This window comes from Megascapheus bottae, chromosome 2 (assembly GCF_031878675.1).
Source record: "Megascapheus bottae isolate mThoBot1 chromosome 2, mThoBot2.hap1, whole genome shotgun sequence".
NCBI classification, from domain to species: domain Eukaryota; kingdom Metazoa; phylum Chordata; class Mammalia; order Rodentia; family Geomyidae; genus Megascapheus; species Megascapheus bottae.
In genome coordinates this window covers 90339590-90357279 of record NC_143510.1, presented here as the reverse complement: position 1 = coordinate 90357279, position 17690 = coordinate 90339590, and the positions used below count along the sequence as shown (strand labels likewise).

The following is a 17690-nucleotide window of genomic DNA, read 5'->3' as shown; positions in this document are numbered from 1 at the left end:
TCAGCCCCTGTTGTCACCTGTGAGGAACTCTCAGGGGCATCTGTATTAGCCAGCTCTCTTGAAGGATTTCTTACTTCTCTCTTGGCTCTCAAACTGTGTCCCTTGTCCCCATTCTGCAGAAGGCTTGTCAAACCACTGACCTCTAGGTAGGAAAGATGATGTATACCTGAGACTCCCCCATACACACCCAGAAGGCAGAGAGAGGAAGATCGCAGGTTCTAGGCCAGCCTTGGCTACATAAAAAGACCTTGTGTTACAAAATCAAAAAAATTAGGCATCAGTGGCTCATGCCTGCAATCCTAGCTAGTCAGGAGGCTGGGATCTGAGAATCATTGTTCAAATCCAGCCTGGCAAAAGTGTCTGTGAGACTCTTATCTCCAATTAACCAGCAAAAAGTGGAACAGGAGCTGTGTTCAAGTAGTAGAATGCCAGCTTAGGTGAGAAAGCTAAACGAGAACACAAGGCCCTGATTTCAAGTGAGGGAACAAGAGAGGGAAAGGGAGACAGAGACAGAAAAAAGGGAAGGGAAGGGCCAGAAGTTTAGCCTAGTGGTAGAGTGCCTGCCTAGCATGCACAAAGACCCAGTTCAATTCCTTGGTACCACATACACAGAAAAATCTGGAAGTGGTGCTGTGGCTCAAGTGGCAGAGTGGTAGCCTTGAGAAAGCCCAAGGACAGTGTCCAGGCGCTGAACTCAAGCCTCAGAACTGGAAAGGAAGCTAGGAAGGAAGGAAGGAAGGAAGGAGAAGGGAAATGAAGGGAAGGGAAGGGAAGGGAAGGGAAAGGAAGGGAAAGGAGCTAGAGTTTAAGCCCCAGGATTGGCATAAAAAAATCCAATAAATAATTTCCCAAGCAGCTGGGTACCAGTGTCTCTCATCTGTTATTTTAGTTACTCAGGTGGCTGAAATCTAAGGATCAAAGTTTGAAGCCAGCCCAGGTAGGAAAAGTCTGTGATATTCTTATCTCCAACTAACCAGCAAAAGGCTAGAAGGAGAGGTGTAGCTCAAGTAGCAGAAAGATAGCCTTGAACTAAGCTAAGGGACAGTATCCAGACCCTGAATTCAAGCCTCATATAAACATACAAACCACCTCTCCCAAACTAGCCAAGCATGACAGCATATACCTATAAACCCAGCACTTGGTACATTGAGATAGAAAGATTCTGAGTTCCAGAAAAAGACCCTAGCTCAAAACGGAACAAATGAAATAACCCTCTAAAGCTCCTCCGTGCACTTAGAATGAACTCTAACAGCTTGCTAGAAACAGAAGTAAGTTCTTTCTGGAGGACAAGATTTTATCAAACCCTCACAAAAAGGGTATTTCGTATGCCTAGGCATTCAATTCAAATTGATCAACTGTATCACAGCCAGGCACCGGTTGGGAGGCCGAGATTGAAAAAGACCAAGGTTCCAATTACACAGGACAAACTTACTGATTATGGTAGATCAAAAAAAATCCCAAAATACCTTCCCTCGGTGATGTCTGTATCCTGCTCACCAGAAGCTGTCAGCACACTGTCCTGTCGTGAGGGGCAAATGGAACCAAACTGCTAATCATCAGATGACTCATGAAATGAAAGGAATCTTCCAGAATGACCCAAAGGAATTATAGGTGCTTCGATGTGGAAGAAGGAGACCCAGCTGGACGTGGTGGCTCACATCTGTGATCCTAGCTACTCAGGAGGCTGAGATCTGAGGCCGATGGTTCAAAGCCAGCTGTGAGACTGGCACAAAAGTCTGTGAGATTCTTATCTCCAATTAACTATCTGGAAACCAGAAGTGGCACCATGACTCAATGTGGTAGAGTGATAGCCTTGAGCTGAAGAGCTCAGGGACAGCACCCAGGCCCAGAGTTCAAGCCCTGGACTGACAAAAAAAAAAAAAAAAAAAAGGAAAGAAAGAAAAGAAGGAGACTGAGTAAAGCTCAGCCGCTATTGGCTGTGAAGATGGAAGGGAACATGAAAGCTGAGAAAGAAAAAGAAACGGACTCTCATGGAGGAAGGAACCTGAGCATGTGATGCTTTGATGCTTAGCTCAGTGAGTATCACTGCGAACATCTAACCTCCAGGACTATAACACATGATACCAGATAGTATATACTTGAATAAAAGGAAATCTCAACCAATTCTAGAAAATAAAAGCATACTACTCACAATATAAGAAGAAAATAGATTACATCCAGATGTTTAGATATTAAACAATACATTTCTAAGTAATTTGTTTATTTGTAACAGAATCTTATTTTCACCTCAGGCAGGCCCAGAATTTGCTATGTATGTCGTGCAAGCAGCCTCTAACTCAGATTTTCTTGCCTCTGCTTCCTCAAATTGCAGGTTCGGAACACCACATCCAGTTAAGGATGACACCCTTGACTGGACAGCAATTTGAATCAAATGATAATGAAAATAGTGATCACCAAAATGTGCGAAATGCAATAGAAACTTTGCTGAGAGATGCTAGAAAACAAAAACAACAAATCAAGCCAGGGGTGGTGGCTCACACCTGTAATCTTAGCTACTCAGGAGGCTGAGATCTGAGGATCAAGGTTCAAAGCCAGCCTGGGCACAAAAGGACCCGAGACTCTTATCTCCAATGAACCTCTAGAAAACAGGAAGTGGAGCTTGGCTCAAGAGTAGGGTGGTAGCCTTGAGCTGAAGAGCTCTGGGACAGCGCTCAGGCCGAGTTAAAGCCCCTTGACCCACCCAAAAAAAAAAAAAATCAAAGATGGGGATTGGGGGGGAACAATCCCTTTTGTCAAGCCAAAATGTCTCCACCTTGTAAGTAGTCACTATTGGGTAGGGATTATTTCCTAGAATGATTTGCTTCTTGACTTCACCTGGACCTAAGATCTCTGTGGTTTGTAGCCCAGGCATGTCAAGGATATGAATCCTTACAATGGGAGATAAAGAGTAGATGCCCTTGTGTGGATATGGACAGGAGTGTTGTGGGGAATTTGCACGCTGCCCCTCACCATTGTGGCGGAGTCTGCACTGTGAAGAGCGGCCCCACAGCCAGCAGATGGGAGGGGCTCCCTAATTAAAGACTGAGGGAGGTCACCGGTAACCAGGAAAGAGGGAGTTTTGGTGGGGGTGTGGGAGTGGAAGCCAGATTGCAGTGGGTGGTGAGAAAGAGAAGATAGAGAATACGGACGCTGTTTGGGGAGGAGTCTGGATGAGGCAGGAGCGCCAGCATCCTCCTCCTTCCACCTCCCGGAGAAAGCTGGCACAGAGAACTAAGGAAATCTGGAGGCCGAGTGAGACATTCCATGGACCCTCAGAACAGGCCAGGGAGGCAAGCTGGCAATTGCGAAGGGCCATGCGTACAATAGCACGCTGCCAAGTCTCAAAGCATACCCATTGTGCCCACCTTCTGTCTATCCACTCCAAATCCAGCCCACTGTCTCCACCACGGGGGTGAGATTTTCCTAACCAAGCATGACGGTGTTTCAGCTTTACTGGAAAGAAACCCTTCAGCTGCTACTCTCCTCCATTCTCACCTCACCTGACATTCAAAATCCCTCTGGTTCCCCCATACTGTGTGTGTGTGTGTGTGTGTGTGTGTGTGTGTGTGTGCGCGCGCGCGCGCACGCTCACTGCTCCAGAGACTTGAACTCAGGGCCTGGGCACCTTCCTTACCTTTTTTTGCCTCTACCCCTTAGGCCACAGCTCCAATTCTGGGTTTTTGGTTTTGCTGGTTAAATGGAGATAAGAGTCTCATAAACTTTCCTGTCTGGACTGGCTTTGAACCATAATCCTCATATCTCAGCTATTTGAGTAGGTAGGTTTATAGACATAAGCCACCAATACCCAGCCCCATACTTTCTTTCGGTGTCTTTACCCCCATCACCACCCAGCTTTCACTGCATTCACCCTACAGTAAAATGGAGGGTGCATGGAGACACCAGCCACTCCCAGGCCATGAGCAGTCTCCACCCAGCCTGCTGGAGATCTATGGCCTTACTCGCTCAGGGCCACACTGAGTTCACTTCTTGGGGAGAAGCAGTACCTGGCCAGCCTTGGTAGGAAGTATTATTCTGATTGTTCATCTGTCTCTCCCTGCACTGAGCTGACCTCCATGTAATCAGCTCCTCTATTCCTCTTAGAACCACTAGCACCTGGGAAGGGCTGCCTGTATGCTCTTTGGATGCCAGTAAATGGGCAGTGGGTTTCACCTCTGGGGGAAAGAAAGGGGGCTGATAGGCAGACGGAGTTAAAAAGAGGCAGCTATAACATATGACAGGTAACATGTGGCCCATTATAGGGTTTCTCGTTCCCATAGCACCTTGTGTTCCTGCTCAAATGCTTCTTCCCATAATGCTGTGAGCTCCAGTCAAACACTTCATCTCAAGTGCCTTAGGTTCCTGCTCACCCAGTGAAAAGAGCCAGGGTGGCATACGCATAGGTCATCAAACAATCAGTGTCAAGCTCAAGAAGACATGGAAGGAGCCCCATACTAAACAACTCTCTTAGAGAACCCCAGTGGTCTCCTCTGCGGGCCCGTGTACAAAAAGAGAGTCTTAGCTAGGAGTTTGGCCTAGTGGTAGAGTGCTTGCCTAGCATGCACAAAGACCCGGGTTTGATTCCTCGGTGCCACATACATAGAAAAAGCCAGAAGTGGTGCTGTGGCTCAAGGACTGGCACAAAAGAGAGAGAGAGAGAGAGAGAGAGCGCTTTATTTTCCTCTCTCAACTTTCAAAAATCTGTACTCCTACATGACATCATGTCAGAGTAATTGTTAAACACACAGTAATTACAGAAGTACCTCAATGATCTCTGACCCACCCATCAGTATTGAGCCTCATGGTTCTTTCGCTCTCAGAAAATTAACACAGCCATCCACCTCCATTCTTAACATCTGGAGAGAAGTCGGGTAAGACAAATGTACTAAAAGTGACAGGAAAGTCAATTGCAGCTCACACACCTGTCATCCTAGCTAATCAGAAGACTAAGACCTGAGAATCATGGTTTGAAACCACCCTGGGCAGACAAATCCAAGAGAGTCTTATCTCCAAATAATTAGCAAGAATTTAGAGATATAGGTGTGGCTCAAGTGGGAGACATCAGTCCTGGGCCAAAAAAAAAAAAAGCCTAGGCCCCAAATTCAAGCCTTATTTCCACAGGGTGGCAATATTAGGAAAGAGACCTGGCAGATATTTTTTCTGTTGTTGAGCTTGAACTCAGAGCTAGGCATTTGTCCTTCCTTTGCTCTAGGCTAGAGCTCTACACTTTGAGCCACAGTGTCACTGGACGTAAGAGTCCTGTGGATTTTCCTTCGCAGGCTGACTTTGAACTGTGATGCACAGATCTCAGCTTCCTGAGTAGCTAGGATTACAGGCATGAGCCACCCAGCCGCCAGTAAGGAGATTTTTTTACATGGCAAGATGCCCCAGGAAGACAGCACTTCATTTCATCTTTAGGATGCAGACAGTAGAGGAAACATTAGAGGCAGGGAGGCAAAGGCATGCATAGTTTCAAGTGTCTTGCCTACAGGTGTGGCCTGGCTGGTCACCATATGGTTCTGGTTCTCTGGGGGTACTGGAGACGTTGCTATAGCTATTATTACCTGAAGGGAGCAGTCTGGTTCCCAAGAGACGATTCCTCGGGCTGCAGGAGACAGCCTGATCATTATAGGTAATTATCTTCATTTGGGGGTGTCTATCCTGCAAAGCTCTGCTGTTTCTTAGAGTGGTAGGTGAAGATGTTACCAAGCTGTCTGGTCCTACCTGGAAACCCAGGTAATTACAAAGTGACCATGGACAGACCAAATGAGAGTGAGAATGCTAGGTCCTTCTCCTGCTTTTAATTCCTTTGTGGCAGTGAAAACACTTGAAGTACCAGCTACAGATGCATCTTCAGGAGACAGAAAGTGAGTCGTCTCTAGGGTGAGAACAAGAGGATTGGCCTTTGGGTTGGAGTATTTATTGAGGTGAGGTCATCTGAGAGAAATAACTATCCGGCCCTCAGGGCTGAGGTTAACCGTGAAGCAGGAAGTTTAATTACATTTTGTTCTCAGAGATCTTGTGATCCCATCTCTCACAGGCGGCTACCACCTATCACCCAGCTTCACTAATATGTTTAGCTTATTGTCATCCCAAGAGGAAACAGAGGCAGGTTCTAGACAACCAGGTCTTAAGTTGCTTGGTGCACGTGTCTCCTAGCAACTCCAGCAAGGTGACCTTGGAAGGAGTGGCAAAGCACCAGGGTCCCTTCTCCAGGGCATTGTCTTGACTTTTCCTTTACTTACCCTCTCTGTACTTTGGTTCAAACAGGATCACAGATATTACTACTCAAAAGTATTGTGAGATGGGGTTAGGATTTTGGCCTAGCGGTAGAGTGCTTGCCTAGCATGCATGAAGACGTGGGTTCGATTCCTCAGCACCACACATACACAGAAAAAGCCCGAAGTGGTGCTGTGGCTCAAGTGGTAGAGGGCTAGAGTGCTAGCCTTGAGAAAACCCTTGTGGCTCAGAACTTGAGCGCAACCCTCAGGCCTGGCAAAAAAAGTATTGTGAGAATCTGGGAGATACTAAAATAAAGCTCTATATTAATGCTAGGCTTTTGAGGTACTGTTACAAGAGCAACTCAATATCATAACAAGTGCACCTGCTATTTTAAAGATCAAAAACTCCCCAAATAATACTTTTTTTTTTTTTAACTTTGTGTCTCTCAAAAGCCAACTTTAGCCAGGGACAGGTGCCTCAAGCCTGGAACGCTAACTACACAGAAGGCTGGGATCTGAGGATGGCTCCAAGGCAGGGCAGGCAGGAAAGTCTGTGAGACTCTGTTCTACAATTAATCACACACACACACACACACACACACACACACCAAAAAACCCACCATCACAACAACAACAGAAAACGTAAGTGTCGCTAAGGCTCAAGTGGTAGAACGCTGCTCTTGAGCAAAACATGGTTAGTTCAAAAGCCTAAGTTCAAGTCCAGCCAACTTTAGGCTGTCTGCTTCTCAGGCACACTGAAGACAACTATAAGAAAAGCCCCGCCTTCCCCGCTCCTAGGCCACGCCCCTCTCCCGCTGAACCTGTGTGTCGTAGGACCCTTCAGTATGACTGACACTTTCGCTCACCAATAACAAATGAAACGTGGATCAACGTCCGGCGAGGGGGCGGGACTTCCAGGCTGGTTGCTAAGACACTCTTGTGTGCTCCTTGACAACCCTGGCGGGGTGCGCTGGCTGCAGCCCGGGCTCTGGGCCCCCGCGGGAGCAGGTGAGGCCCCGGGGCGCCGCGGGCCGTCGGTCGGGCGGGGAGGGCTGGCCAGGAGGGAGGGCGGGCAGCGACAAGGGCGGGCGAGGCCTCGCCCACCGCCGAGGCCCCACCCCGGTCTCCAGCCCGCGGGGCCCCAGGACCCCCCCGCCCCACCCCGCCTGGGGCCCCGCGGGCTCCGCGCTCGCAGATTCTCGTTGCGACTCGGCCGGCCGCCCTCCGTCCCGCCTGGGCCCCGTCCGGCGCCGCGCGGTAATTCGCACCTCGACCCCCTCCCCACGGTGGCGGAGTCACCCCCGTCCCCCGACTCCTGCGGTGGAGAGCTGGGGGCCTTTTGGAGTGGGGGCCCCATTCTCCGGCCCTGTCGGTGCAGCTGGGGTGGTCTCATCAGGCCCGCGGGGGTTTAGGCTGGGAGCCGACGCTGGCGGTGTGGGTGGAGGCCGTCCGTGAGGGAGGAGGCGACTCGGCAAACCTAGTCCGATTCCCAGTGGACCTCCCGGCCCGGGCACCGCCCCGCGCCCACACCAGGCTCCTCCGGGAACTTGGGGGAGAATGTGAGGGAAGAGGGCGCCTTCCCTTTGTCCCTTCCTTTCCCGCCTCATCAGCGGCTTTAGCCTGTCACGTTGACGCTCAGAGCTGCTCTCTGGCTTTTGTCTTCTCGTGGTTTTGTCCTTAGGGAGACCTGGGGTGAGGTCAGGAGACGGGAAGAGGTTCGGATGGTGGTGTCAGTGCCTTTGCTTCTAGAGCCCCCATCACCCATGGTTTTCTGTTTTTGTTTTTGTTTTTTTACTTCCTACTCCCAACAAGACATTGCCATTTGTCCTTTCACCCCCCCATGCCTGCTCAGTAGTTCTAAAACCTAACTTGCCCTGCTGCGGGGTGTCCCGTCATGCTCTGCTCAGCCCATTCCTCTGCAGTTCTCAAGTTTTCCAGTTGTCCAGAATCATCTCCAGGAGGATCTCACACCCCTTCCATTCCTGAAGCCACCACCCTGGTTCCCATCTTTTTTTGTGTGTATGTGCCTGTACGTATTGAGGCTTGACCTCACAGCCTGAGCACTGCCCCCTTTTCTCTCAAGGTTGAGGCTCTACCAGTTGAGCCACAGCTCTACGTCTGACTTTCTGGTGGTTAATTGGAGAGAGAGTCTTGGGGACTTTGCTGCCTGGACTGGCTTTGAGCCTCAATCCTCAGATCCCAGTCTTGTAGGTAGCTAGACCCAGCCTGATTCTAGTCTTTAAGGCTGCCACCTAGGCTATTATCCAACACAGGACAACAATGCCTCCAGCCACCAAGAAAGCTGCAAAGTGCTTCCCATTCCCCACATTCATTACACCTGGATTTTAGAGCCCTTTACATTTCCATTCCTCACACCAGCACTGCCCCAGCCTGCAGGGTAGTCAACTAGAGCTCGAGGAGGAGTAGACCTGAATGGGAGACAAACCAGACATGAGAAAGGAGACCAAGACAGTATTTTGATCAAGGTCTCAATCTTTATTTTTGCACAGCAGAATATATATGTTTTGCAGAAAGGTGACTGACGCAAGCAGGTTGCCTAGAGATATTGCTTAGTAACTATCTCTATACAACATGTACCTGAAACAAACCTGGGGAGGGGATCAGGAGGTGGTCAAACTGTTCTGCCAAACAGAATACATAAATCAAGTTCTTTTTGCTTAACAGAATATTGCAGTTGGGTCGTCATGGAAGGGGGAGTAGAAACAATAAGCGATTCTTTCAATTTACAGAGAGTCTTACAATTACTAGGTTCTTTCAGCTTACAGAAACTTGTAGTTTCAGGATGTCATAGTAACAGCTGTTTGGTTCCCAGTACAGCACTCCCTCCCTTTTCTCTCTCTTGGCCATATTTTGTCCTCTAGCCAAATTGGGCTGCTAGACTTTCCCAAAAGATGCCTTGATCCTTCTATCTTAAATCACTGGGTTGCTTTTCTCTGCTCGAAGCTCTCATCATGTCACCTTTCCAAGCCTGACTCCAGTGCTGCCCCTGCCGCCAAGCTTTCCTTGCTGTCTTCCTCTACCTTCCTCCCTTCAAGAGTTTTCCTCTTGCATCTGTCTTTGCATCTGTGTGCTTTCTGCCTTCTGTATGAACTGTAGCTCCTTGTATATGTGTTTAGTCCTTATACTACATCATATGAAAACTTTTTTTTTTTTTTTTTTTTTGGCCAGTCCTGGGCTTGAGCTCAGGGCCTGAGCACTGTCCTTGGATTTTCTCAAGGCTAGAGCTCTACCACTTGAGCCTCAGCACCACTTCCAGCTTTTTTCTATGTATGTGGTACCAAGGAATCAAACCCGGGCCTTCATGCATGCTAGGCAAGCACTTTAACCACTAGGCCAAAGTCCTGGCCCTGGAAACTCCTCTTTTGAAGGTGGAAACTTTCGTGTGTGTGTGTGTTTGTGTGTGTGTGTTTGTGTTTTCATTCATGTTCGTTTATGTGTTCTGATTGCAGGGGCTTGAACTTAGGCTTGCTCTGTTCCTTAGCATTTTCCCTTAAAGCTAGTGCTTTACCACTTGAGGTTTTTGCTGGTTAATTGGAGATATGTGGGATTTGTCTGGGCTAGCTTTGAATTGTGCGTGGTCAATACACTACTCTCTTTGTCCCTACCTTTCTCATCGGCCCTTTCTTCTCTTCCTCCTCCTTCCCCATGGTTTAAAGCACAAATTCACAGGGAAATTCATAGGGGAAAGTAAGGCTCTATTAACAAAACAAAAGAACCTTGGTGTGTTTGTATAAAATGTGGGTTTTCTTTTTGTTGTTATTTGTGCCAGTTACAAAGGCTTCAACTCAGAGCCTCATGCTATCTTGGACTTTTTCCTCAAGGTTAGCACTCTGCCACTTAAGCACCATTTCTGGCATTTTCTATGTATGTGTTACCAAGGAATTGAACCCAGGTCTTTGTGCATGCTAGGCAAGCACTCTACCACTAGGCCAAACTCCCAACCCCGTGTCACTTATTTTTTTTCCATGCTCAAGGCTAGTGCTCTGCTTCTTGAGCTACAACTCTATGTCCAGTTTTTTGCTGATTAATTGTAGATGAGAGTCTCGGGCACTTTACTTCCTAGACTGCCTTCCAGCTATGATCCTCAGATCTCAGTTTCCTTTGTAGCTAGGGTTACAGGCATGAGCCACCCAGCTGCAGGTGTGTTTTCTTGAAAAGACCCTTTATTCTGAGCTGTACCCTTACTGTGTAATGTCCCTCATTTGCAGTAGATAGTGGGTTTCTAATGCTCTTATTTGAAGAAAGTGGAGATGCTGAAGTTTCCTTCCACACACAATTGGTCTGGGGACCTGATACCTCTAGAAACTGGGATTTCTACCTTACTTCCTAACCTTATTAACAGTGTCCTGCTCCGTCATCCTTTGCACCCACTCCCTTGCTAGCTTATTTGTTTGCTAGTAGGGTGTGTGTGTGTGTGTGTAAGTAAGGCAGCGAGGACCAGGTGCATACTGTCTCTGACATGCTGGGATGCAGGGCTGGACTGGTGGGTGCTGATGCCAAAGGCCTTATTTCTCCTTTATTCCAAGGGAGAAAGTACAGAAAGTATTCTTCTCCTTTATTCCAAGGGAGAAAGCACAGAAGTATTCTTCTATTTAGGAGAATGGATCTGGATTCAGATCCTGGGTCTGCAGGTCCTGGCTGTGTACCCTGTAGGCCAGCCATTAAACCTCTCTGATCCCCAGATAAGAGTCTGAGAACTGTAGGTTGATACTTCTGCCACACATCCTCATGAGGCTGACAGTAAATATGGATTGTAGCCCCACCCAAGCCCAGATGATCCCCCAGTGTCTGGCAACCCCCTCTCCAGCTTGTCACCTGAGTTTCCACGCAGGAAGTGAGTGTTTGGCTTAGGCGTGGCTGGGAAGAGGGGCTGGGCAAAGCATGCGGAAGTCCTCCTTCCTGGTCCCTGTGTGGTAGAACGTATTCATTCTTAATTTCCATGTAGAAAATCAAGGCTTAGAGAAGTGGAAAACAGTGAGAGGCATGAACTGGGAAGCAGACCTGCAGTGGTGCACACTGAAGGGATCCTGCAGTTTCTGAAACATCGTAGGTGGTAGGGGACAGAGGGTGGGTCAGTACTGGGTGGGCCTTCCCTCCTCTGGTGGCTGCCAGATACTTTGGGCCTTATTTTCCAGAATTCATGCATGTTCCCATTCCTCCTATTTTCTATCCCTAGAGAATACGAGCAGTGGGAGGGGCAGGGATGCCCTGGCTTTGTGCCCCACTGTGGGCCTAATGGCCTGGCGTGACCTTCAGTAGTGACAGATTCAGACACCCTGGCCGTGGCACACTTACATTATTCAAAGCTCTCCAGCCCAGCACAGCCTCTCAGGCCTGTGCATGTTCATGTGGGAGACGGATGTTATTAAGACCCGAGGTCTGCCTATTTGGGGCAACATCCCTTCAGTGGAGTTTGCTAATTGTGGACAAATGACTGTCACTGTACTGTAATGACACAGCATCATACAAACATTCTCCTTTCTGTTTTGGGAAGCACACAGCTGTGACTGCCTTCTCGTCTGTAAGCCTCGTCTGTTTTGGATCGGCAGAAGTTAGTCACGTGCTTGTGGCTCACACTTGTAATCCTAGTTACTTGGGAGACAGATCTGAGGTTCGAGGCCAGCCTGAACAAAGGAAGTCCATGAGACTCATCTCCAGCTAACTATCAAGAAGCTGGAAGTAGGAGGGGTGTGGCTATGGTAAAGTTTCATCCTTGAATGAAAACGCTAAGGGACAGTGCCCCTTCCCTGAGCAAAGAAGCCAAGCAAGAGTAGCAAGGCCCTGAGTTCAAGTCCCAGAACTGGTAGGTGTGCACACGTGAACATACACAGAGAATCTCTGTGGTAGTTTAGGAAGGCTATTTGTGGTCATGAATCCTGGTCCTTGGTGAACATTCCTGAGTACAGCCCACCAGGTGCTGGCAGTCGGATGAGGATCGCGTGTGGTGGGTCTCGGCATTTGCTCTCCTTCTGCGTGTGTGGACAGGCATGCGTGGTGCAGACATCGGCCTGCCAGATGACAGCAGCAGGAGTCCAGATCCTCTTTTTTGGAGGCATCGTAGGTCTGGGTTAAGTGATTGACCATGAGGCCCTGCCGTTCTCAGGGCAGCTGCACCCTGCCGTACTTCATAAGACTGGAGGGGGAGGCAGTAGAGGAGCCATTACTAAACCTAGGAGCACAGGATGGAAATGAAGATGGGCCTTCACATCGATGAACAGAGAAATAAGAAACCTGGGCAGAAAGTACAGTGCAGTTGTGCTTGGTAAGCTGCCAGCTCATATAGGCAGAGACTAACAAAAACTGCTAATGATCCGAGGAGTATTAGGAGATAAGAGGAGCCATCTGTCCCCTGGGAAATCAACATGCCAGTGTCGTAAAGCAGCAGAGTCTGTGCCAAGCTTCCAGCCTTACTCAAGGAAGCTGGCCAGATGGGCAGAACTGAGGACTTCGAAAGCCTCAGAGAGGGGCTGAAATCAAGAGCATAGCACAACCTGCTGAGCACAGAAAGCTTGGGTCCTGGGTCACCCCCAAGCAGCAGGTGCAGGAAGGGAGAGCAAAGGTTCACATTCTCACGGTCTGCTCCAGCTACCCTGGCAGTCAGATCTGTAGCCGTGAGCTGAGGAGACACCAAGGGCAGAGCTTAGATGTGCCCACACTATGGCAGGGCTCAAATCTAAACCTTGGCTCCATCACACCCACGATGAGTGACCTCAGGTCACTGATCTTGCCCCCCCTGTCTCCAGCCATACTGGTGATCATTTCCAGAGTAGGTACAGTGACACCCTGCACACATGAAGATACCACCCATCACTGTCTATCTTGTTAGCCTAGTACAGTAGACTGCGCCTGTTGTCTCAGCTTCTCGGGGAGTCCTTGAGCCCAGAAGTTCAAGGGCAACCTGGGCAGCATTAACAAGACCCCATCTGAGAGACAGTGTATGTGTGTACTTTATCGCACACACACGTATCAGCTGCTCTGAGAGGTATCTTGGGGTTCCATGGGTGTGCATGGCATTAAGTTTATTTGGAGGTGACATAACATTGAGCTTGCTTGTCAAGCATAGATTGTCTAAAAAGCTCATCAGTGCAGTGATTTGCATTCTTCCATGTCATGCTTCTGAGATAAAAAGCCCTTGGAACTATGGGCCACGTTACATTGTGGGAGTGAAGGATAAACACCTGACCATCCCCATCACCTAGAATCCAGGCCCATCTCTTGGTGCTACAGATAACTAGATTGAGGGATGCTTGTGTGTGTCTGAGGTGCTGTGAATTCCTTTCATACCTGTGTGCAGTCTCTCATTGCTTCTCCCAGGAACCACTTAGTGTCCTCATGTCCCCATCCTGTGTACAGCATGTCACTGAGTTCTCAGGAATGTGACTGGCCCGTTGTCAATGAGGACTCAAAGACCCCGCAGGCCACACAGCCTATCAGTGGCTCACCCAGCACCCAGCACCTGTGTCAAGCTGCCCACACTCCTGGCCCAGCAAGCCAGGGTCTGGTGGCCTGACAGGGAGTAAGCTGGCACCTCTAGGGAGCCTGGCATGTCAGGGTGGGTGCCAAATGCCATTCCTGGTCCCCTAGAGGGACCCAGACTGCCTGGTCACTTGAATGTCTAACTTGGAGTCCACGTCCCTGGAAAGTGGGGCTGATTTTCTAATTGCCGGCTCCAGCTCCATCCCGGGCCTGGCCCACAGTCAGCATCCGCCTTGACAATGACAGTGTGTTCTCACAGCATCTCGCGTTGACTCACCCTCAGTCTGCAGATTTGCTGGCCATTTGGAAAGGATGCGGAGGAGTTAAGATGGGGAGGTGTCAACTTGTTACTGAGACATTTCTAATTTGCGATGTGTGGTTTTAAAGCCAGCTCCTCTCTCCTGGTTTTCCTGTTTTCTCCAGCACCCATCAGGGAAAGGCATCTTTGCTCCCACCAAGTTGGCAGGCCGCTTCCTGAGACTCCAGGGTGCCTAAACCACCAGCGCCAGCATCTCCTGAAAGCCCACTCTCTCCTGCAAAGGCCACAGTGGAAGGAACATGGGAGAGACAGAGGGAAAGAAAGATGAAGCCGATTACAAGCGCCTGCAGACCTTCCCTCTGGTCAGGGTAAGCCAGGAGGAGACAGGTGGCCTCCACCGCCTGCAGGATGGCAGTGTGAAGAAGAGAAGGCCTCTGCTGGATCAGATGACACACTTAGGAGTCGATAGTGATTCATTTTTTCATTCATTCATTCACTCACCAAGTCTATATTTAGGCCACCTGCTCTGTGCCAGGCACGGTTCTGTCACGGTGAGGGTGGCAGCATGAGACAGTAGCCTGACCCACACATGAGGAATGCCTAAGTGTTACCATTGCAGGCAGTAAATTGAAGGAGCAGGGGAGCGGAGGATGGCCCCTGGGCAAGATCAGAGATCTTGGTCCAGTTCAGCTGCAGGCCTTGCAGCAACCCAGGGAAGATGATGCCCAGCAGGAATGTGGGATGCTGGGGCAGGGTGATCTTGGCACTTTAGAGGAGCAGAGTGAAGCAGTGTGGCTGGCGTGAGCTGCCAAGAAGGTGGCAGGATATGAGGTCCAGAATGATAGGAGCAGCCTGTGCAGACCCAGTTGGGATGTGGGATGTGGAGTCTGCTGAGGCCGGAGGAGTAACAGGGTCTGCCCTGAGCTTTTAGACCTGAGGAGGCTGAGATCTGAGGATCGTGGTTTAAAGCCAGCCCAGGCAGGGAAGTCCATGAGACTGATCTCCTATGAACTTCCACGAAGTTGAAGTGGACCTCAACAGAAAGCTTAGGGACAGTGCGTAGTCCTGAGTTCAAGCCTTAGAACTGGTGTGGACATGCGCGCGCACGCGCGCACGCGCACACACACACACACACAGATGATGCTAGCTGTTGTGAGAACAGATGGCGGGACACACAGGCGAGAGAGATGAGGTGATTGGGACCTGGTGTGCAGTTGTGACTCTGGGCAGAGGCAGTGGAACTCTGTGAAGGCAGGATCTGAGGGGAAGAAGGTCAAAGATGGTCCCCAGAGTATGTCTTCCCTGAATACTGGGGAGGAAAGAAAGGGAAGGTGTAGGTAGATCAAAATTGTGGGGAAAGTTTTTCCACATAGAAGTAGTGTTTTCAGATGGACATGGGAACAGGAGAGTCCGGAGTCTCGGGAAGAAGTTGAGCTGGGGATGATATAAGAAGCGCAGAAGCATGGGAGATGCAGCTGGTGGAGGGAGGAAGGAGACACAGGTGCAGAAAGAGAGGGTGGAGCCAGGGCCACCGGTCAGGAGGAGGATGGACATGGCAGCTGACAGAGCAGCCACGGCTAGGAGAAAGCCAGAACCCCGAGGGAGGCCAGGCCAGGGGGATCTGTGCTATGCCTCTGGTCCTTGAGCAGGTCCTGCTGTAAACCAGGTGCTCCTCCACCCTGTCCTTGGCTTGCAGAGGGGCTCAGACCCTTAGACCAACCCTTAGACCTAGTCAGATGAGTCATCTGCCCAGGGCTGTGCCAGGGAAGGCACCTAGTACCCATGCTTTAAGCATGGGACTAAGAGGCTGGCCAGGAAAGCCAGTCACGGGCTAAGCCTCTCTCTGTTTGTCACTCTGCCCTGTCTCTAGCACTCGGACATGCCAGAGGAAATGCGAGTGGAAACCATGGAGCTATGTGTCACAGCCTGTGAGAAATACTCCAACAACAATGAGGTACTGCCATCAGAGCAGGTGGGCCTTGTGCCCTTGCTGATTCTGTGTGTGACCCTGGCCTCGGGGCCACAGTCCCCAGCCAGTGAGGACAGAGGCTGGTGCTGATCTGGGCACCACAGGTCATGCGCAGCCCTAGAGGGCGGGAAGATAGAGGGGCTCCAAGCCGCTCCACTCTGGGCCTAACCGGTGGGCTGCTAGCAGGGCTTCCCTATCCCCCGCTCCCCAGGCTCTGTCCCAGTGGTGGGCAAGGCTGCCAGGCATTCATCCATGTCTTCATCCATCCATCTCACAGTTAAAAGCCTGTCTCTAGCCTGGGCACCACTCTAGGGCTGGGGAAGGGGCTCGAGGTGTGAGCCCAGCAGTGCCCCTCAGCAAGCTGGTGATAGAGCTCTGGCTCTGGGTCTCTCCAGTTCACATTCAGACAGTCTCCAGCCCTTCCTGGCTCTGGGCTCACAGGAGCCATTCTCAGCTTGGGGCCAGCATCATTCGCTGAGACAGTGGGAACACAGCTTTCATGTGGCGCCTGGCAAGGTGGGAGGCACGCCAGGTATCTGGATGTGGCCATCCACTGCTCAGCCTGTACCCAGTCCCTCCCTGGATCTCATCCTCCCCCTGGGACAGCTCCTGGAGGTGTGGGCTTTCACACACTGGGTCTCCAAGCCTCAGGTTTCACATGGGCCCTCACAGGTGCCACCCCTTGCCAGTGCCACCTGTTGTCTCTTTTGGTCCCTGTCCTCTGGTGGCCAGGGCTCAAGCCTATCTGTGGCTCACTCCCCCGCGTTGACCGGTGAAGGACTGTCTAGTTCCTGTCCCTGTGTACCAGTCCTGGCAGGACGTGGCCTGGTGGAACTCTACCCAGAAGCGTCCACGAGCAGGACAGCAGGCTCCTTCCAGCCACCCCTGACCCCGCACCCTCTCCCTTCCAGAGTGCCGCCAAGATGATCAAAGAGTCCATGGACAAGAAGTTTGGCTCCTCCTGGCACGTAGTGATTGGCGAGGGCTTCGGGTTTGAGATCACCCACGAGGTGAAGAACCTGCTCTACCTGTACTTCGGAGGCACCCTGGCCGTGTGCGTGTGGAAGTGCTCCTGACACCGCCCCCACGGCCTTCGCCTGCCCCTCTTCTGGGACCGGACCCAGCTCCAGCACGTCCCGGCTCTTTCCAATCCAAGAGTGCGTGGGCTCTTTTCTTTTGTCCTGTGTCGTATCAGTGTCCTGAGCCATGCCCCATGTGTGCGTTGTCCACATCTCTCCGCTTCGTCCCAGTCTGGCTGTGGACAGGCAGAGGCATGCATCTCTCGGTAGGGGCGGGTGGGGAGATAGGACAAGCTGAAGGATTTTTCTCATTAGGACATGGTAGTCCCCCCTTTCTCTGGGCCAGGAGCCCCCTACCCTGCTGTCCCCAGCCCTTCTGGGAAGTGTCCACTGTCCTTGTCTTTAGTGGCCACGTGGAAGTGGCCCCCTGAAGGAGTCTCTCCTTGTCCTCTGGGGAAGTGGTGACCCCCCAGGCCTGCCCTCAGCGTGACCCCAGGCTGAACAACCAATGGCATCCACCAAAACCAATGGCTCCCCAGTCCCGACTTGTCCTCCCTGCCCAGTCCTTTCTCACTGCAGCCCAGCCCAGCTGTCCGAGAGCCTTGCTGGGGTTCAAACCTTCCTGCCCTCCAGGAGGGGGCTCTGAGGTATCACTGAGCTCCAGGGAGACAGAGATGCGGCCCCTTCAGCAGGAACCCGGCCTGCAGTGGCCTATCAGGGACCGCATG

At 50.8% G+C, this 17690-nt stretch overlaps 1 protein-coding gene across 3 annotated transcripts; it reads left to right on the top strand.

The window, feature by feature from the left end:
- The first annotated feature begins 7127 nt into the window (after nucleotides 1–7127).
- On the top strand, nucleotides 7128–17152 carry Dnal4 (dynein axonemal light chain 4). Of its 3 annotated transcripts, none has more exons than XM_090328708.1 (4): nucleotides 7128–7226; nucleotides 14139–14342; nucleotides 15845–15928; nucleotides 16855–17152. In XM_090328708.1, exons 2-4 carry the CDS (start codon nucleotides 14274–14276, stop codon nucleotides 17017–17019), a joined length of 318 nt encoding a protein of 105 aa, XP_090184834.1. In that variant the 5' UTR covers nucleotides 7128–7226; nucleotides 14139–14273; the 3' UTR covers nucleotides 17020–17152. The 3 variants fall into 3 exon arrangements, with proteins under 3 accessions (XP_090184834.1, XP_090184835.1, XP_090184836.1); XM_090328709.1 differs by lacking the exon at nucleotides 7128–7226 and adding an exon at nucleotides 7387–7475; XM_090328710.1 differs by lacking the exon at nucleotides 7128–7226 and adding an exon at nucleotides 12333–12501.
- The last annotated feature ends 538 nt before the right edge of the window (nucleotides 17153–17690 follow it).

Coding starts and splice junctions, on each gene's coding strand:
- Dnal4 (XM_090328708.1), top strand. CDS start 14,274: ATGGGAGAGACAGAGGGAAAGAAAGATGAAGCCGATTACAAGCGCCTG. Junction 14,343..15,844: donor AGACCTTCCCTCTGGTCAGG/GTAAGCCAGGAG, acceptor CCCTGTCTCTAG/CACTCGGACATGCCAGAGGA. Junction 15,929..16,854: donor AATACTCCAACAACAATGAG/GTACTGCCATCA, acceptor TCTCCCTTCCAG/AGTGCCGCCAAGATGATCAA.